Here is a 21977-nt window from a genome sequence, read left to right on the forward strand (position 1 = left end):
GCTGCGCCGAGGGCGCTTGGAAACGGGAGTTGGTCGTGCGACGTGGGTGTTGATCGGGGAACGGGAAGGTGCCGCTGTGGGTGCTCGGCCCTTCGTGTCCCACAGCCTGGCCCGGGAGCAGGCACTGCGACTTGTGCGTGTGTCGCTTTCCCTCCGGGGACTCCACCGAACGAAGCAGGGCTTGCCTCTGTTTTTAGTGTCAGGGGCATCAGGATGTAAAATCTCACCTGATTATCCCCAGCGGCTTTTCCTTCCTCTGTTAATAGTAATTCCCGACTGTCCGCTAAGAGACCTGGCCATGGGCTAGAACCCTTGTAGAGTGGCCTTTACCCAAATACGGGTTGGGACTGACTCTCCACAGAGGTTCTGCTGTGCGAGTAGGCGTGTGACTGCCGCCTGGGACAGGGCTGTGCTGCTCAGCAGTTACGCTCAGCAGTTTTCTTCCTCAGTTTGTTCCGTGGCAGAAGAGTTCTGTGGAATGCTTCAGAGGACAACCATGAAGATAATACTTACACGGGCTTCCTCCCACACTAGAAGAGTAGTGTGAGAGGAAAACAAAAACATTTGCAAGAAAAAAAATCTAATGGGATGAAGGAAAATGTGACTTAAGCTACACTGTGATGCTCATAATCATACTACAAAGGTCGTGAAATACTAGACGTTGAATCAGTTGTTGAGACTGATTGAGGCACTGTTTTTATTTGAACTTGAGAAAATAAAATTTGGGGTGGGAGGAGAATAAAAATGTTGTCTGGAAGTCTGTTCAAAGAAAAAAAAAGAAGGGAAAGGGAAACTGTAATAGAGAAGGTTAATGACTTTTGGGTTGTGGTGAAGGTTTGTTTAAGTACCATCACAGAATCATGCGTGCAGGATTGCATTAATGAGATGTATAGAATTCGTTTCTGAAAGAATATAAAGACTTTTATAAGAGGAAGTAGTGGTTAAAGTTTAGGAATTAACTAAAGCTTTAGTGCTGCTACTTACAAAAAAAATCCATGCCACTGTGGCTTTTTGTGTGTAACTGACATCAAGGCAGAGTAGTTGATTTTATTTTTTAAATATCAAGGTGACCATGCTGTTCTGTGTATCAGAATCAAGAATGTAGCAGTAGCTGTGACAAAAGCAGCTAGACTTCACCTGTTTCAAGCACAGGAATGGCAGAAGCTGCAGAATAGCATCCAAGATCACAGCTGTACAGAGAAGTTCTCTAAAGCCCAGCTGACAAGTGAGTTGCTACTTTTTTTTCCCCTTAAGAATTAAGTTATCTGTGTATTTACAATATCTATTTCAGTGAATTTGGACTTTGCATCAGCTTAAGTAAAAGCAGGACTTTGGCCTTCTGTAATTAAAAATTATTACAGGGAAATAACATTGTTTGCATCACTTGAGAAGACTTTGTTTGCAAGTTATGATTTAGTGTACTGCTAGAAAAAGACCAATCCTTAACAAATAATGACTTTAATACAAACAGCCAAACGTCATGACCAGTGCTAGTCTCATGCTCTTACTTGTACACAACTCACCCTTTACCCTTCTGGCTACATTTGGCCAAAGTTTTTATTTACTTATTCAGCACAGAGATTTTCTTTAGCACTGCTTGGAGTAAAACTCTCTCTTTAATTTTTGTTTATCTCAAACTTTTCCATAAAAAAGGTCATGTTGAGTATTTGAAATCATTTACAAAGAATAACATTGTAATATGAAACTGAAGAAATTAAGAATCTGAATGTTTGGGACAGTTCAGTATACACTTTGACTTGTAACTTTTATTGCGCTGGGTAAAAGGGTAATTTTGTAACTGCAGAGCTTTTTTCTCTGCTCTTTTTTCTTTCACAAGCCCAAAATCTTTAGTTTTCCTCTTTTTTTTCTGTATGTAAGGTCATCTACAAAAAATTAATCTGGGTTATGCTGCCTTACTTTATAACTTGCCTGTATGATCATTTAATGTTCTTTCACCCTTGAATTTTGTAATTTGGTATTCATCACTGAATCTCACAATCAAATGGTTTTAATATTTGAGCTGAGAATTAAACTACTGTAGAATATGTAGGTTATCTTGTTGTCTTTTGTTTATGAAAGAACATTTCTTACCTGTCAAGACACTTCTGTTTTCCAGTTCCATGGAAATGGCATTTTTCAAATATGAGAAGACAAAACAAAAATTATTTTCATGATAGCACATGATTTTCATGATAACATGTCATGCTTTGATGCACAAAATACATTATAAGTATCTTAATACATTATCAAAGATGAGCTAACCAGGATAAAGCTTAACTTGAATATCCATCTAAATGTAAGAGAACAATAAAACACTGAAGTATTTAGTTATGTAACTGGAAGACAAACACATCAAAATAGTAATTTTTGTGCCATTTAGTGATCGTAGTATTACAAAACCTACTTAAAGCTTTTTCCTTTAAGAAGTTACATTAATATTAGAAATTTTATTCGAATATATCCTAAGTGAACACATCTTTCCTTTTTTAAATACGTTTCCCCTGTGTGACCAGAATCCCTAGAGTAACAAATTGATCTCCTGGAGGGAGCCGGTTAGCTCAGTGGTTTGAGCGCGGTGCTGGCAACAATGACCAACACCGAGGTCACGGGTTTGATTCCCGCTCAGTCCCCATGTGTTGCCTGGTCTAGTCGAGAGGTGGCGTCCCTGCCCATAACAGGGAGGTTGGACTAGATGATCTCTAAGGTCCCTTCCAGCCTAGGCCATTCTATGATTATATGAATATTGTCGGAATGAAATTTTACACAGATGTGGCTTCTGAGGATGTAGTTTCCTCACACTTGATCTGAGCTGAATGTGAAGTGCTGCTGAAATGACTTAGCAGTTGGTACATCACTCCTGTCTGTCCCAGCAGTGTACTCGCTATTTTCTGCTGTGTTTAGGAATCATATCACCCCAGGGTGAGTTGGATCTGTTTGCTGTCTTGGACAAAATTGGTTACATTTTTCTTTTGTCTTGCATCATTTTCTGTGAGTTAGCTTGCAGATTTGATGGAAACCTGATGAAACGCTCTCAGGGTGACCCTTAGTCTCGATGCAAATAAATAACAGTGTCAGAACTCAACTGAGAGTCAACACGGAGAGTAAAGCCACCCCTGTCAGCTGTGGTTTGCCTTTCGTTTGGATGAAGCGCCACATGAAATCCTCTATCTGTGGCCTTTGAAAACCTGGTTTTTGTTGAAAGGAGCTGTTTCACTTTGTATGTTTGATTGGTAAGATATGTAGCTCTGGAGCAGAACCGTTACCTACACAAGAGAAGTTGTCTGTGAACACTTTAGAATGCTTTTTTTTTTTCCCTCTGATTTTTGTGTTGGCCAAATTCATACTTCGTAAAAATTGCTGCAAAGGGACATAGCATACGTTTCTTCCTGGATCCTACTACTGATCACATCATGCCTTCAGAGAACAGAAGATAACTACTTGAAGTTGGAACAGGCTTATTTAAATTACATAAATGTTCTTCACAGGTAGGCTTCAAATTAGAAATTAGTTCTAAACCTTGTCTACAAAGTATTGAGGGATAATGAGCTTGGTAAAGGTTGTTTTGTGTGTATGTTTGCAGTTTTTTTAGAGGCCTTTGCATAAAACTGAGAAATACCTTGTTTTGCAGAGTTTTAATGAGTTTTTTTCTCCTTCCTCATCATTAGCCCTTATCATTTTACACTATTAAGGTGAATTTGTCTACAGCCCAGTCATATTGTTATTTCTTCTACAGAGATGGCTTTCATTTGTGTTTGAGCTCCTTAGCACTCGAGTTCAGTACTCAGTGTAACAGTACTTAAAATTCTTGCAGTTTCACTCAAACGTAAGGCACATATTTGCAGCAAATGTTTTATTTTGGGGAGATTGTGCTTTGTTAACAGTTGCTTTTAGGAAAAATAGTGGTAAGATCAGTGAGCAGGTGAAACATCAGTCTCTTATATAGTTTTAAGTGTCATCTTGACTTGAAATACGCAGTTTTGTTAGATGATGGTCACAGCCCTTAGCTGTCGCTTTTGTCTGTTGCAGTTTGGGGAAGATACTGTAAAATATGCTAAGTTTCACTTTTAAAGCATGCACACTACTTTTTTGCCAAGCTCACATGTGGCTATTCTTGTTTGGTGCTCTTGAAAACTGCGTAGAATAAATCTCACAAAGGTATTTTTCGTACTCCAGAATTATCTGCTGGCTAATACGGAATAGCTAGTCCTCTGAGTGCTGTACTAGAGGACGAAAGTGTGCTAAGTGTGGTAGACTCAATTTGCAGTTACTGGCTGCTGGCAGAAGGCAGCCCTCCCAGCTAAGCCAAAAAGCTGAGCAGTGGAGTGCAGTACATATGCTCACGAGCCCTTGCCTGCACCTCTTTGAAACAGAAGATAAAGGTGGACGTCTGGTCTCTGGTGTTATGGCTAGCTTTCAAAACGAAGACTGTTCTGTACTGTATATAGCTTATAACCTGTCTATGATGTCATGGATTTAAAGTTTATCTTCGTTCAAAGATGAGTTTTCTAAAACCAAACTAATCGAATATTTACTCCTTTTTTTGTTTGTTTTCTTCCAAAGTGACTGTGAACCACACAGAGCAAAATCTGACAGTGTCCCAGATTCCTTATCCGGAAACATGGTATGTGTTTTATGTAGACAAGTTTACCTGCGAGGAGAATTATTCTGAATCCGAGGATATTCAGTTTGAAATGGTCTTACTAAACCCAGATGCAGAAGGGAATCCATTAGATCACTTTAGCGCAGGGGAATCTGGTAAGATTTTTTTTTCTTAAAATTAGATTTGTAAGTTAAGGCTCTTATCACCCAAACAAATCAGTACTTACTGTGCTTGGAAAAGTATGAGGAATGGATAGCAGAGTTTCTTATATTTCATATTCTACTTCCTGATGGAGAGTAAACTTTAATTAATTTTCCGGCATTAAAGAAAAATCTTTCCCTTTCTCTAGACTGACTTTCTAAAACTTGCCTAACTGGAAGTATAGATGCGTAAGGAAAGTTATCGTTAACATCTGTGCTGATAGGTATTTTTCCCACGTTGAAATTGTAAGCTTCCACTTGAATGTGAACTTAATCCCTGATTTTAATGAATTCACTAAACTCCTTAGCTGTGTAAAACTTGATTCAGTGTAACATGAGCATATGCACAATAAAACATTTTCCCAGTGCAATTTCAGTTCAATGTCTAGGTCTTTCTACGTGTCAGTCACAGGCCACAGATTAGATATTTGTCACTCCTGACTTCATTTTACTTAAGAAATGCAACTTCAAATCTTTAAACATGCAAATAAAAACCCGTAGAAGAGACTCAAGGCAGCAGCTAAAGAAATGCCAACATAAAATGGTCACTTTGGAGCTCCAGACTGACGGAACACACCCTTCACTGCAGTGCTTGGCTTCACTGCTCCGGGCCTCATCAGCGTGCAGCTAACCCAGCTCGCTCGGAAGGGAAGGCCCCGACAGGCTCCGTCTGCCTGCACATACGGATTTAACCTACATACCCAGAACGAGCCTAATTGCTGTGCTCAGAATCATATGCCCTGCTGTCACTCTTGGTCTCAGGAGGCTATAAAGGGAACAAAAGCAGCTCCCTTTTTGAAGGGAAGAAAATACTAACTGAAACATTTAGCAAGATCTGTAGGAAAGCAGCACTGTTAATCATCTGCCTTTCAAGGCTTATAAATTGAGTTGCCTGCCTTTTTACCTTAACTGTGCTTTTTAATCTACAAACTTAGCTGGCAGTTTTTAGTTGGTGAGTTTTGTATCCAGAATTGAACTCTAGGTTAATTTACTCAATTTCAGAGAGCAGTGCTCTGAACAGATTGCATGCCGAGTGAGGAGGTGTGTAAGTGTGTTGGATGCGCTTGTTTAGATCTAACAAGTACCAAACAGGGTGAGCTGTACATGCCGGGTCTTGCGCAGTTGCAGAGGAACACCTCTGTTTATTCAGAATTAAAACGTGCATCACTGCTGTGAATCCTGAAGTTACATACCTGTGTCTCCTTCCAAAGAAATGAGGAGGATTTTATATTTCTCTTTTTTCTTATTTTTCTTTTTCCCTCCTTTTTTCCCTCCTTTTTTCCCTCCTTTTTTCCCTCCTTTTTTCCCTCCTTTTTTCCCTCCTTTTTTCCCTCCTTTTTTCCCTCCTTTTTTCCCTCCTTTTTTCCCTCCTTTTTTCCCTCCTTTTTTCCCTCCTTTTTTCCCTCCTTTTTTCCCTCCTTTTTTCCCTCCTTTTTTCCCTCCTTTTTTCCCTCCTTTTTTCCCTCCTTTTTTCCCTCCTTTTTTCCCTCCTTTTTTCCCTCCTTTTTTCCCTCCTTTTTTCCCTCCTTTTTTCCCTCCTTTTTTCCCTCCTTTTTTCCCCTTCATTTCTTGGCTCTTTCATTAAGCAACAAAAAACTACATAGTTACAGATGGTTCTGGTTAAGTCCTCCTTCATTTTAATTGCTAAAGTTGTGGCCTGACATGGGAGATCTCAAAATTTGTCATTTTCCCGTAGAGGTGTGCAGCTTAGAACATTAGGGTATCAGAGAGAAGACTGAGGTTCATTCCTTGGTTCTTTCATTAAGCAACAAAAAACTACATAGTTACAGATGGTTCTGGTTAAGTCCTCCTTCATTTTAATTGCTAAAGTTGTGGCCTGACATGGGAGATCTCAAAATTAAATGGACTGTAAGGAAAGTAGGGGAAAGAACTTGAGCCTGAACCTTGTGATTAAGATGTTTGCTTTGAGAGGAGGAGGCCTGGCTCCCGATTCCTGGCACGTAATCTTTTATCCTTTCATATGGTATGATTGCTTTACATAAGACACAGTACCATTGGAATCTAGGATTTCTAAAGGCAGCTGACTAGGCAGACAGCATTTTGAAGATCTTTGAAGTTAGGTATTTTAAAACTAAGGTACATGTGTTTTATTTTCTCCGTCAGCTCTAGGTTACTTGAAAGTCAGGTTGAAAGTTACTTCTCTGTTGGTTTTGGTTGGGTTTTTTTATAGTTCTATTTCAGTGTAACTTTCTTTTGCATCCTTTTGGTCTCAAGCCACTCATCCACGGTCTCTTTGTCTCAAAGGAGCTTTCAATCCTAAATGTTTAGTGCTTACTAAAAGCTAGTTGATTTTCCTAAAGAGTTTTCTATGTGCACCCACTAGTCACAGTGCGAAGTAAGTTATCTACAGAATCCTTGCCAGATTTAATGGGTGTCTTTTGAAGCAGAAAGATAAAAGAGTGAAAGAAAAAGAGATTTGATGCAAAATGCGTATTTTTGTCATTCATAAATCATGCTTTTGTATAGCTATACAAGAGAAGCAGAATGGTCCTGAAATTTTTATAAATTTTTATTACTTTATGCTTGTCTTCTCCCATTTCATTATCTGTGTGTCCAAAATTACTAATTTTAGCTAAAGAGGTTACAATACCAGCAGCTCTTCAGAACTCATCCGGATCTAATGTTTTTCAACTTTGATATTGAACTGTGTGTAATTGGTCTGTTTCTAATCTCTGGACCGAGCTGGTTGGAAGTTTTTACCACAATTGTTTTGCTGCTGGAGGAAAAACATTGTTCAGAGTCTGATTCTGTGGGCATTACTTGATTTCAAGGAAGGTTGAAGAAAGAAAACAGGTTTTCTGTGAGAAACATCTGTTTACCCTTTTTGGTATATAGCTTACTGGCTTTGACACTTTGGGAGCTCTCATGATGGGTTCCAAAGCTTCCAAACAGTAGAAAAAATATCCAGGATCCAGATCTTCAGGGAAGCATTTTGACGGACTATTGCCAGAATAAAAGTTAGATTAATTCTCTTTTGCAAATAATATCCAAAACTTCAGGCATTTTTTCAGATTGGTGGAAAAAAAAAAATCCCGCTTTATGAACTCGCTATTGTCCTCTGTGCTGTTTTCCTTTCTATTTTTCTGTTATCTAAAAGTTTCCCATCTTGAGCAACTGTGCTTTTTGGAGTAATTACTTTATGTGGTGGAAGAGTGACACCCAGTGGTAAAATAGATTAAGCGGAAGTCTGTTCTGCGTTTCTCTGATCTCAGACTGTGCCTTTAAAAATTGAAGCAAAAAAGAAGAAAGAAAGGGGAAAAAAGAGCTACAAATGAGTCCTTTAGTATTCCGACTGATCAAATGGGCTACAATTATTTTGTTTATCAAGAAATTGTATGTAGCTTTATACTGTTTCAGTAATTGCCACAAAGCTATTTGTATTTGAACAGAACCTGTACTCTCATAAAATGTGTTGTTGAGTAAAAAGTGCTTTGTCAGATCAGTAATCAGCTCTCTGGAAAAATCCACTGACTTTCTTGGATAAAATAAGCTAGGATTTACTCATTTTATTTGTGCTACTACTTTTGCATGACACTTACTACCTGTTTCCCAGTGATTATGTAGAGAAAGACGTTCAGTTATTTACTGCTCATAGCAACTTTTCTTTGTGAAAACTAAGCTGTGTTTCTTTTTTTTTTTTTTTCCACAGGATTACATGAATTCTTTTTCCTGCTTGTCCTAGCATACTTCGTAACTGCTTGCATATATGCACAGTCCCTGTGGCAAACAATTAGGAAGCGTGGACCGATGCATACTGTGTTAAAGGTGTTGACAATTGCATTGCTGTTGCAGGCTGGTTCAGCTTTTGCCAACTACCTGCATTTCTCAAGGTATTTTTGCTTATTTTTGCTTTCAGACTTAAGATTTGAAGAACATTGTCTTGTAAAGATCAGTATGTAATCTTTCCTGGGGTGATTGTGACAAAAAGTAGGAATGACTTTTTAGAACTACATCATTGTCTAAATGTACTTTTAAGAGAGGGCACATGTTTAAGACACCCACTTAAAAAAATACCACGATTTTATTCTTTTACTAGCTATTCTAAAGATGGAATAGGAGCACCTTTTATGGGAAGTCTGGCAGAATGTGAGTATGCATGTCTACTGTTTCTTACATATTTCTACACATTAATCTGTATAACACATTTGTGAATGCAGTTGTTACATTATATTGCGATCATGAACCGGATCACTGGATTTTTAATATAAAGTGCGATAAGTTGCTTTCTGAAAAGCAGATTTTATTCCAGATGTTTACAATGACTAAAGTTATATGATTGTGATATTCTTTAGTATTATTTAAAGGATTTTCTTGTATGAAGATTCCGTCTTACAAACACTTAAATACATGTCTATCACATGAGTAAATGTTTCATTACATTGAAGGGTTTTGCAGAGTTTACAATATCTAGAATAGTGAAGCTTTTTAGGGAACTTAATCACATTTTATGGAGTATGTCATTTCACTAGAAAATTTGACATTTAGTATAATGAAAAAGTGTTTTATAATACAAATGGTAGGATTAGATTGATGTGAAAAATGCTTATGTAAATAATTGATATTAACACTCTGTATAGATATTCTGCATTCTCGCTGGAACTGAATTCCCATCACATCCTTCCCCAAAATGCACTAATTTACTCCTCCTGGTTCCTTCAGGGTTAAACATTGTTGTTGGGTGAGTTTTTTGTAGTTCACATTCAAGACATTGGGGGATTCTTTCTGAGCAAATTTCTTTGCTGTTTGATTGGCTTGAAGCACCCTAAGAAAGTAGTACTGTGGTAGTGAGATAGCACTGGAGAGCAACAGCCTATATAGAAAAATATTTCCCTTTCTAGAGTTCATTTGGAAGCTTGCAGTTGGAATTAACAGCCTCTTGATGGCACTTGGCACCACAGTAATTGCCTCTTTCTTGTTTTAACCACTTGAGTTAGCAAGTCCTTGCAGCCTCTTCAGCAACTGTATTATTAAACTTTCCCTCTCCTCTCCAGAAATGAAATTAAATAGAGAATAGAGAGGTAGTCAAAACTCCTCCCCAGTGAGAAACTCAGTGCTAAGTGCCAGGCCAGAATTCCAGAGAGTGTAGCTGCATGGTAGATTTTCTGTGTATGTATTGTAGTGAAGAGCCCCCAGTTTCTGCCATTTGCTTAAAGCAAAGTTTTTTAAGACTAAAATAGTATTTTTTTAACCAATAGCTGAATTTTAAGAAATTCAACTGAAAGAGTTTTCTTTCCTATTGTTTTTAAGGTTCGTGGTTCCCAAAACAGTAAAAGAGCAGAAGTAAAAGCAATGTAGAAAGCTTCTGTGTCAATTAGAATTCTGAAGAATGTCTGATAGCGAGTAGTATGGTTTGAAGTGGAAGGTGCTGCCATTTTTTCTATATCAGAACAGAAATGCAAGTTAACAGTAAAGGGTGAAATTTCTACAGCGGAGCCAGGATTTCTTTCTGGAACTCTGTTCAGTTAGTATCCCAAGCAATTGTCCTTTTCCTACCATCATTGGTAGGAATGTATAAAGACCTGACTGGCAGTCTAATTTATCGCCTAAGTTAATCGTGTAAATCACGCCCATAATGCTGACACTCAAAACATCACAAATAGTGATCTTCTATCTTTTGGTAAGATCGAAATGCGAAAACTCAGAGAAATGCCTGTAGAGCAGCCAAAACAAAACCCCAAATTGTGATGAAATCGGTCAAATACAGTATCAGTTCAGTAGTGTATGACTTCGCGCTGACCCTGGGGGTCATGGGATTATTGTAATTTTAGAAATTTCTCTTGACCTTCTTTCTTTCTGGCAAGGTGTGTGAGATGTCAGAGATTAAAGCCAGTATTGAATTTTTATCTTATACCATTTTGTCCAGGAATCCACTTGGAATTGTTGCCACACTGAAGCAGAGCAATATCTGTATCTAAGATGTGATTGAGAGATGATGTCTGTCTATAACTTTTAGGGCAGATCGTCTTAAGGAGTGACAAAAAATAAAATGCCCTCTAGAACATTCAGATATGTTCAGCCAGTTCTCTAGCTTGGACTAGTGACACTAGTTTGATGTGCCTTGGATTCACATAACAATTTACTATGTCTCCATAACTAGTATTGTAAAATAATTCTAAGATCATTTTGCCCAAAATCAGTGCCAGTTCATTATATTAAAGAACGAGCAAGATTTGTATTTACTAAAAAGTCTTGACATTTCTTAAACAGCAAAGGTGTCTGAATGCATTAAGAAGCATTTAAGCCTATAAACTTAGAGACTGCCAAATATTTCCCAGGAATAACATGTTGAAGTCTAGTTTACATTAATATTTTACTAGTATTGCCAAGTGTCAGGGAAATATTGTAGCTGATCTTCATTTGACACACTTCTCTTGTGTGCATATTAATCTCCGTACAGTGGCAATGTTTTGTGTGCTAATATTTTTAGTAAATGTGGAAGTACGTTTATATTTTATAATACAGCCCAGTTGTATAAAAATAGAAGTCTACTTTTGTGACATAGAAATGTTTCTGGTACCTGATAGTGTAAGTGAAAATTACAAATAAGGAACAAATTTAATTGAACTAAAATATTAATCAAGCGAAGAAGAAAGGAGTTGTGTGTGGTGCCCAATCTCTAGTTTCTGAGACAAATTTGCAATTTACATAATATTAGAATCAGTTTTTTTCTTTTACATCTCTGCTACACCAGTACAATGAGGTAGTTTATTTTTCAGTCGAAACACCAACTTAAAAATTGTTTGATAAGTTTTTGTCAAAAACTCAGCAGGTCTAAAGCTAACAATCATGCAGAAGGAATTCTTCAGTTCTTTCTACTGTCAGTAGTACTTCAGCAAGACTGACAAGTAAAGGCTTTAATATATTCTAGCTTGAAATTTGGGGGTTTTTTTATTCAGATACAGCTTCAAACACAGGTTTGAGACGCTGATTAAGAATGTAACCTTATGGAGTATGTGTTAATTGTTCCCAAAGAGAGGGGAAAAAAAAATGGATCTAGCAAAATGAGGCACAGGTAGTTTGCATTTAATAAAATGAAATACAGGCAAGTTGTTGCTCCAAATAAAGTTTGTGTTAGAGTTATTCATTATGTTTTCCCTTCTAAGTATCTGAGACTGGAATTTGTCCTAAATATTTGTGCAAGCGACTGTATCCTTAAGACAAAGTGCAATTAATTTAAAGTACAATGAAGCTATCTGAATTTTGAGCAAAAGGTTTTCAGAGCAAAGAAAAGAGTTCATTTCATCATGTTTCATATTTACGGTGTGACTGACATACATAGGATTTTTATAAGTCAGTTTATGTATATGGTCTCCTGAGTCCAAACTTCTTAGACACAAGAGTGGGGTTTGGAAGGATGTGGTGCTGTGCCCATGTTGTTGCAGAACTGCAGCATAATGAAAGGAACGCTGATAGTGATCTGTTTAGTCACTGGAAACTGCTCATAATAGACATATTTTGTGGCAAAGCAACCTCAGCTAGCCAAGCTATTGTCACAGTTATGACTAAAGGTGATACAGAGGCATAAATATCCGTCCTTCATTTGTGGGTATATAGAACATTTTTCTTTGCTTTAGAAAAAACTTTATTTTTGTGGTGACTATTTTTCTTTTGTTTTCAATAGTATGTGACATAGTCTCACAGATACAAATGCTGTATTTATTGTTGAGTCTGTGTATGGGTTGGACAATAGGCAGAATGAAGAAATCTCATGGCAGACCTCTTCAGTGGGATTCCACTCCAACATCTACTGGCATTGCTGTCGTAGTTGTTGTTACACAGGTTTGTATTTTATATTCATTCTTACTCTGAAATACACAGCGGCTATTAAGTATGACAGAACCATGAACCAACTGATTTCAATATGTTATGAGGGAGGGAGTATCAAGACTGGAAAAAAACCCCACAGCACAATGTGCACCCAGTACGTCTAATAAGTAACAACACCTTCTCTTTACTTGAACAATTTAAAGTGTAACTCCACAGTATGTATTTGTTCAGCAGTAAAACCACTTAAGAAGTTCCCACAGTTTTCCAAACTCCTCTGTGGCCAATTGTTCGTAGCGTTATACTGTAAACCAGATAGGTGGAACAATCTAGATTGAGGGGGAAAAAATATAAGAAAAAAAATCAGCAGTGTCGTTTGACTGATCTGATTTGTAATGTGGTCCTATAAATAGCTGTAATCAGTACGACTGAAAGGGTGTGTACTACGTTGTGACGGTGACAACAAGCAACATGAAAGATGAGAAAAGCTGCTGAGAGAAATTCTTTGTCACAAAAAAATATTTAAATCCTCAGTGTTCTTCTCTTAGAACCCCCCAAACAGGATGTCTAAGGGTCTTTTCAATCAATATAAGGGAATTCTTAAAAGGTTCATGTGCAGGATTGGTCTTGCAAATATACAAATGGTCTGACACAGAATTTCATTCAAATTTTTTCCATTAGTATAAATTAGAAAGTCAAGTGAACCGGTAACTTAAAAGTAAATTGTAATGGAGATGATCCAACCCTGGTGGTGCCTTTTGTAAACAAATCTTTTTTAATCACAGCATAAAGACAAGAGAATCTGAAAGCCATTGAGAGAGAGAAGAGCAGGGAGAAACTGGAGACAGTAACGAGGAACACATTATACTGAAGATTTTGTGCCATTTGTGTAGTATCTGTAATTAGTGCTACTTCCAAACTAAATACGTGGACTGCTAAAACATTAGGAGTAGCTGGGAGCTGACGTTTCTTGCTAATTAAGAATATAAACCAAAGGCTATTAAGGTCAATGGGACTGTTGAAATTTAAAGATAATTTCATTCCACCTTACTTTGACACCCATCTAGCACCAGAAATTTTACATGCTGGTAATAAAGAAGACTTCTAAAGTATTTAATTTTATTCATGCCTCTCCACTTGTACATACATATGGGTGTGTTAGTACTCTGTCACTTGAGACTGGAAAGTTTTTTGTTGTTGTTTCCTTTTTACTATACGTAGAAAGAACACTCAGTATCATCAACTTGATGTTTTTTTGGTTGTTACTTGCGGTAAAAATTGGGGCAGGTATAATGCTGCTTCCCTCCGTGCAAGTCCATTACACATTTGTGTTGGCTCTTGGAGCACCACTGGAGCACTGGCACAAAGGTGACTATCTTACTTTTACAAAGGCACAGCTGTATCACAGCTCTCCTCATGGCACTGTTGGGAATGTCAGGTTAGGCAAGAGTCTTGTGGGAACAGCAGATGGGTATTGGCATATGTCGTTGCTTGAGTGGTTTTGCACCCCCATCTCGGTGGCTACCATCTCCAGAAAAAAGTTCCCTGACACCAAGAGTGTCCTTTCCTCTTCTGGAGAAGATGTTTTGCATCTCATAGTTTAGTAGGTACTAAATATACCTTCTGCCAGATTCCTTCTCCTTAATGTAGTGTAGCTGCTGAGCTCAGGGGAGCAGGATCCAGACCACATCGCCTCTATCAGAGATTGTAAACTCAAGACTTTATTCTCTGAACAAGCCTGTTTTTCACCTGTGTTTGACCTGCTGTAACAGAGCGATCAGTGAGCACTTTTAATTATTAAAACCCTAGAATAACCTCCTTTCTGCCCTGCTCTATCCCAGAGATTCTTGTGGAAGATCCAGATTCCTCCCATGCCAAAGGTTGGACAGCCTTATGTCGATAATCAGAGATGCTCTGAGGGCTTGCTATGGAGAGTGCTGGAAACCACATGCATTACCCTAACACAGCAGATAGAGATTGAACCATGTTAGTTTTACTGACATTCTATACTACCTGTCCTCATTTTCATCTTCAGGGAAGTCAAGCAAGTGGACAGCCTGGGAAAACATGTTGTTATTCAACTTAACTGCGGTTTTGACTGGCAAACTATTTGCCTGTTTGCCTGCTACTAGTCCAAATTACTCAGCAAATTTTCAGGGATTTTTTTTTCTCCTCTTTGTACTGATGCTATGGATTCTTTCTTCTTACTCTTTCAGAAGCACCAGCAATTTCCCAGGCTGTGTTTATGTGTTACCATCAGTGCAAGGTGGACACAGCCTCCTAGTCAGCAAATCTGTTGTGGTCTTTGTGGCTGCAAAGGAGGGACAAGTCTGCCATTCAACATCTCCCTTTGTCTTAACTTGTTCTTTATTTCAGCCTCAGAACAAAAGATTCCCAGGCCGCTCAGTATTCATTAAAGGTTCCACTCTCTGCTGCCGAGACATAAACCTTGTTCAGAACTTTATTGATGGCACGCTTTTCCCATCACGTAGACCTGTGCAGTTTCAGCTTTCCAGACTGATCAGAGTGGAGGCAATGATTCCAGAAAGACAACTGATCACTTCACCAAAATGACATAGAATCTTAGAGCATTAGACATCACCCTTCACAGGGGTTCTTAGGTACACCCCAGAGGTGTGCTCAGAATGAGCTCTACCTCTGACCTTAGATCTAAATCATGTTTTACTGTACTGGTAATGCATGACATCAGATACTCAGGTCCTAGATATGTTTAGAAACAGCTGGTTAATCCACTTTGCCTTGCTACTAGTTTTAATTTCCCCTTTGCTTCCCCCTTCCTCTTCCCTCTCAGAGATGATCTGTCTCATGAGAACCTGCCTTTACCGGAGATTGATATGTTATCTTGGCTTAGCATAACGAAGGTGAGGAGGGGTTCTGCCATAATTGTTTCCCCATGACAAAAATGAAGAGCATCTGGTTCTTCGTTGTATGGATGTGGAGGTTCAGCTTGTGTATCTGGAACACCAGGATGATGTCTGTGGCAAACATTCCTCTAGCATTTGAAGAGGAAAACCAATACTGGGCAGTGGTTGGTGTCCGCTGTGAATCAAGATAGGTCAGAAGTAATGTGCAGGTGAAGTCAGGCGTTTTGAACAGTGATTGTGTAAACAAAGAGATGGTTATTCTCCTTTATTTTATGAAGAAGTGGTTGTGACTTCAATATTGGACTAGCTAGTGCAAGTCAACTCTTCAGCTACATAGCTTAATCTGCAGCCTAAGCTTAGTTCTTCTGGATAACAATTGGAACTCTCCCCTCTCCCCAGTTTCTTCTCAGAGCTCAAACATAGTTCTGCTCACGGCCAACAAAAGAAAAATGTCTCCAATACCCATTACAGCAGGTTGATGTCTGGGTGTTTTTCAGCTTGTTCTTGGTACTGCAGCTAAGTGAGGTAATACATGCCTTTCTGTGGTCAAGCTAAGGGTCTTCAAGGCTTGCTTACCTTAATTTCTCAGGCATAGCCAGCCAAAGAGATTTAGACTTCAAGATAATGCTTGTCTATGAAAGCTCTTCCTTCACTGAGAACAGATTGCGTAACCCCTTGCAACCTAGAAATGCTCCCTGGCAAGGATTTCTATTTTACAGGATCCAGTTTTTCTCTAGTGAGTGAGAACAGTTACAGCTCATAGTAAGAGCAATGACACGTGTTCACCTTGTCCGAGTTTCCAGTGTGTTGCACTGACAGTTCCGTGTCTGCCTCTCATGCCTCACCTTCTGCTTCTTTTTGAATAATCTAATGAAACTGAAGGAAGCTGGACCTCTGTGATCTTACATTGATGTCACTACACGCAGTCTTTGATCAACTGATTCCTGTGTTGTTTACACAGTTAATGCTCTTAAAGGACTAGTCCAGAGCATACACTGCTGTCAGACACTGTTTTCCCATGAGGATTTGGACTTTGTTCTCATGATTCTTTTAGTCCAGCTCTTTGTCATCTTCTCATGAAAGTGGCTTCCTTCATTGCTGTTAATATTGGTGCAGGTTAAGAAAATTCAAACCCTCATGAGCTCTGTTCTTTAAGCTATGCCTGGGATCTACGTAAAGTCTCTCCTTAAAGCAGTATCACAATTTCATTGCTATCAGCCTGTATTTCTTCCCCCTAGATGATGCTTTTGTCAGGAAGTTCCTATACATAGAAAGTGGTTGAAGTTTTTTATATTCTCAGACAGTGTGTGTCCAGTCCAGGGAAGTTAAATACTTTGGCTGTTCCAGAGTGTAAGTATCAAAAAGGAGAATGCTCTGTACAAGACTGCAGGGATTCTGTAACCAGTAGAACCTTTGTTGCCTGAGCATGTTCTACTTGGACTGAAATAATTCCTGTGGTAGGAATTAATCAAAACTAGTGATGCAGGCACAACCTTACCAAACACTGTGCTGTATCTCAGGGTTTCACGAGCCATTTAGTCTTACTTCAGCCTTACTCCTTGAAAGAATTCTGAAGTCAAGTAGTTTAATTGTTTAAAGATGTTTGCTGGGAGTTACTCAGAGATAGAGTGTTATGGTGGGAACATTTGAAGCTTGTTGGTCAGATTGTTTACTATGAATGGCTGGAGAGGGACTGTTTACAAGAGTGTCCACTGATAGGACAAGGGGAAATGGGTTTCAGTTGAAGGAGAATAGATTTAGATTAGATCTTAGGAAAAATTCTTCAGTACGAGAGTGGCAAGATTTTGAAATAAATTGCCCAGAGATGTTGTGGCTGCCCCCTCCCTGGAGGTGTTCAAGGCCAAGTTGGATGGAGCCCTGAGTAGCCTGATCTAGTTGAGAGGCGTCCCTGCCCATGATGGGGAGGCTGGATTAGATGATCTCTAAGGTCACTTCCAACTTAGGCCATTCTATAATTCTGTGTCCAAGACGTGCATGCTTCACATCTGTCCCCCTCCTATCCTTCCATTTTCCATCAAGGTAGTTGAGGAGTGACCGAAATGACAGCAATCATGCTTGCTGTGTCATGGCCTAGGAAAAAGAGGGGAAAAGCTTGAAAGCACTCTCTGAGGATATTCTAAGCAAAAAATATCCTGTCTCGACTAATGGGACTCAAGGGCACGTGCCTAGGGAAGGCACAGGTGGATTACACTTTTTTTAAAAAAAAAATCCTGTCAGTAACCTTTTTGTCTTTGTGTAGTTAATGTAGTGAGAGAGCCTTTGAATGTGTTCAGAAAGGAATCTAACTAATTTAGATTTCTAAATTGAGGCATACAGTGTCTGCATCTGAAGGCCTTCAGAGCTGCTTCACTCATATAAATCAAATTTGCCTACCTTTCTTCAGAAAGCCTGCTTTATTAGGCACATCAAACCAAAGTGCAAGTTAGATGTGTGCAGTAGGTGGACTGGATTCCAGTGTATATTTAAGTCTAAAAATGCCATTCAGCTGCTACACAATGCTAGGAGAGTCTAAACTTTATGAGTATTCTAATTTATAACGTTAACATTCCCGAAGTCTTAAAAAGGTGTTCTTCAGCAAGACTCATTTTTTATGCAACAAGTAGGTGCCTGCCTTCTACTCAACTAAGATTCAGAAAATGGGCACTTCTTAGTCTATTTTTCCTTAGAGAATCTGTCAATATTCTTTCTCATAGTGCTCCTGTGAGAAATCGGATTCTGCAGCAGATGGATGCAGAGCTGAGAGCTAAAGGAGGATTGCTGTCTTTCGCGTAGTTATCTGTTGTCTGGAGCGTTTGTCCAGATCTCGGAATGGCATTTGGAACCTGCGACGCTCCCTTCCCTAGACCCTCGCAGATTTCCAAGCCGGTTGCTTGCACAGTCAGGCTCGCGTGCTGTTTCTGACCCAGCTGATGTTGAATTCTTTTCTCCACGATGGCACAGCTTCAAGAGAAGGGGTGGAGAGTGGCCCACCCAAGAGCAGCCTATAGCCTGGCAGTTGCGGCACTCTCCACGGAGGTGGGAGATGCAAGTTGGATTTCCTTTAGGCAAAGAAGGGAATTGTGGGAGATCCAAGTTCAACCTGGGTGAATGCTTGAGCCTTCAGGCTATTGTATAAAAGGGGCAGCAGCACCACCCTCTTACTTCCCCATCTTTGAAAAGAAAAGTGAATCCTGTTAAGATTTTGAAAGAAAAGGCGTAGTCGCCTGCCTTTGAAACGAGCTTTACAGGTTGCTGGAACCCAAGTGGAAGGAGGCACCTCCCTGTAGCTCTGTGGAATCGTTTCAGTGGGCTTCCTGCTAAAGTAGGCCGACTGCTTAACTAGATGATTATTTGGGATCTTACACTAAGGTGCCACATTCCTTCTATCCAAATTAGAGGAAACTTCAACTTATCAAGCTTTCTAGAAGTTAGTGAATGCAAGAAGTTAGACTCTGTTCCTGCCAGTTGCACTTGGAGTAGCAGGTAGCACCAAAAAGTAGGTCAGGCTAGGGTTTTGGGTTTTTTGTAACATGCCAGTCTCCAACAAACAGAGCAGAGCATGACCAGTTGTATGGATAATATAATCTGCGATGGGAAGATTAATTGAAATTTAGTGTAACCTTGTTTATTCTAAAGGTATTTGTTGTTGTTGCTCTTTTACAGAGTTTTCTATTAATTTGGGAACAGTTTGAAGATACAAATCACCACAGCTACCATTCACACCATGGCTTAGCAAGTGGACTGCTTATTGGCCTCAGAGTTTGCCTGGCTTTGTCACTGGCTGCTGGGCTTTACCAGATCATCACAGTGGAAAGAAGCACGCTGAAAAGGGAGTTCTATATCACCTTTGCCAAAGTATGAGTTACATCAGGGAGACCTATCCCTTCTGCTGTAAATCTAATTGTGGCATGCATTTGACTGAAGCACTCAAATCTTTTCCTCCATAAGAAAGTTAATGCTTTAGTGTCTGATTTGATTAAATTGCACCCTGTCATCATACTCCGAGTAGTCATTTTAATTTGACAAGGAGTATAGAGCTTTTTTTAAACAGAAATCCCACCTTTCATTGTGTGGTTTTCGTTCTGTTGATTGAAAATTAAACAATGGGTTCATAAAATAGACAGAAATGTAAATACAGTTTCTCTAACTGGCATCTCTTTCTTCTAAACTGACATGCAGTCATTTTATATATACACTCATCTTCTCTTTCAGGCCTGCATTCTCTGGTTTTTGTGCCACCCATGTCTCGCAACCATTGCTGTAATATTCAGAGAATATCAAAGAGAAAAGGTATGTGCAGGCAAGATAAAAGAGATGGGATTTGAATAGTAGTTGTTCTTCATGTTCAGTGTTTGTTAGCAAACTCATGCTCTTAGGCTGTTAGTCTTATGACCCCAAAGCAACTTGAAAAGTCTTAGTCACACAGCTCTCATTGATGCTAATGTGAGTCATATTTTACAAAGGTGTACGGGGTTTGAATCATCTAAGGATAATAATTTCTAGGTTAAGGGAGGGAGTGGGGGAGATTGTTAAGTCAAAGGAAAATGTGGAGGGGGTGTTTTGTTTTATTGTTTGCTTGTTTGTTTTTTAATTAAAAACACCTTGGGGATTCTTTTAACAAAGCTAATAGAAAGATAAATCGGTGAATTTTTGTTGTTGTTGTTGCTTGCTTTTTAGTCTTCATCCTTTAAAAGCTTTATGTGACTAAATAGGTCAGGGAACCTGTGGCTAAACTATATTCTTTAGATTAAGAAATCTGTCCAGATGCGTAATTTGGTTTGTAAGCTCTAAACAGTTAAAAACAAAGGTGTACTCGCTGTGTTTCTCGGTTGCTTAAATATACTGGGAACTAGAGAAGTAGTGTCTGGAGCCTGCTATGTTCAGATAAAGTGCACTACTGTTCTCAGGTGATCAGCTCCCTCATTCCAGGGTACAGTTTGCTTCTTTTCTTTATGGTTATAACCATCTGTGCATTTCTATGCAAATATTTTCAGAAATTGAGCTTTTATTTGTGTAGAGGATATGTGAGAAGAAGGTTCCTCTAAAAATATATAGTATAGTTTGATTAAAAAAAATAAGAAAAAGAAATCTAGGAAGAAAAAAATCCTCTAGAGCTACTAATGAAGAGACTTTTTGTTGTTTGATGAAAACATTATCAGGGCAGGACCAGTAAAGGAAATTTTTGCAGTGTTTGGAGATTTTGAGCTTATTGCTCAAAAAAACCCCCAATTGCTCTGCTTTTGCATTTGAACAAGTTTAACCTTTTTATGCAGCTGCAGTTCCTACATCAGAATTGAGCTGAGTTTCCTTTTTCAAGTACAATACAGAAATGTGTGATCAACAAATACCAATTTTACTTAAGAAAAAGATGTATTTTAAAGGACTCTCTGTACATAAACTTAGACTTTTGGTTTCTCAGAAACAGTAGTTACCTTTATGTATTTGATAAATACTGCCTTACGCACCTTTTGCAGATGAAGAGATTTGTACTGAAAAGAGGTCTGGCTAAGTAAGACTGATAAATCACTATCCTCACAGCTCCATGACTGTGCTAGTGCAAAGTGTTTCCAGGGTTTTTTTTTCCTTACTCTGTTTGTTGAAAGAATATCTAAACATCACCTCTGCTTGTGAAACTGCATGGGTGGTGAATTGCAAGTCTGAAATTCCCCAGAACAGAGACTGCCAGAAGGGTTATGTGACTTGCCCAGGGCTATCTGCAGATTTAAAAACACCCAGGTGTGAGAATCTGAATCCTGGACTTGAGATTCATGTTCAAATCTCCTGTAACGGCAGCAATATGAAAAGGGTTTCAAGCTAAACCTCAAGCACTTACATAGTATGCTGATAGAATTTATTGTGTGTTGTTTGGTGTGGGATTTGTTGGTTTGTTGGGGCGGTTTTTGCACTTAATTTTTCCTTTTCTCTCTTTTTTTTTTTGTCTCTAGATTATTACCATAGGTGTTATCCTCTGTCAGTGCATCTCCATGGTTATCCTCTACAGACTTTTTCTGTCTCATAGTCTATATTGGGAAGTATCTTCACTGTCATCAGTGACGTTGCCACTAACAGTATCCTCTGGACATAAAAATCGACATCACTTCTGAGATGTTTAGGAATAATACATTGTGTAATAAATGTGCAATAATGACTTAAATATACAGGTATTTTTGTCACGGGTATGTGATACATTGATTTCACTGAAAAACTGAGTGATAATGTCAGAGCACTTCACAGACCTTTGGTCTGACAAGGTCCCTAGATTATTTTGGTAAAAGTATTGTGGAGTCGAAAAATCTGTAATTTGAATCATTTTATAAACACTGTTTCTGTGTAGCATGTGGTGCTGAGCTGTATCACAGAAAAGTACAGAGAATCTTTTCCCTCCCATTCACAGACACAAAAACTGCCCTTATTTTATATCAATACTAGGTTTGAAGGTGTTATAAAATGCAGTTCTTAAAACATCTACATGCTCAAACAAGCCTGAAATAGGCCAGTTGTGAAATT

At 38.8% G+C, this 21977-nt stretch overlaps 1 protein-coding gene across 1 annotated transcript; it reads left to right on the top strand.

Moving 5' to 3' along the window:
* Positions 1–1041: 1041 nt before the first annotated feature.
* GPR180 (G protein-coupled receptor 180) lies at positions 1042–21670 on the top strand (the record flags this gene model as incomplete). The annotated part of the gene is made up of 8 exons (XM_009877283.1): positions 1042–1225; positions 4561–4755; positions 8471–8651; positions 8858–8907; positions 12443–12600; positions 19134–19325; positions 19683–19760; positions 21416–21670. Coding segments are annotated over 8 exons (1197 nt in total), but the record flags the coding sequence as incomplete, so codon positions are not given.
* Between the last annotated feature and the right edge of the window lie 307 nt (positions 21671–21977).

The sequence above is a fragment of the Apaloderma vittatum genome, unplaced genomic scaffold (assembly GCF_000703405.1).
Source record: "Apaloderma vittatum isolate BGI_N311 unplaced genomic scaffold, ASM70340v1 scaffold21139, whole genome shotgun sequence".
NCBI classification, from domain to species: domain Eukaryota; kingdom Metazoa; phylum Chordata; class Aves; order Trogoniformes; family Trogonidae; genus Apaloderma; species Apaloderma vittatum.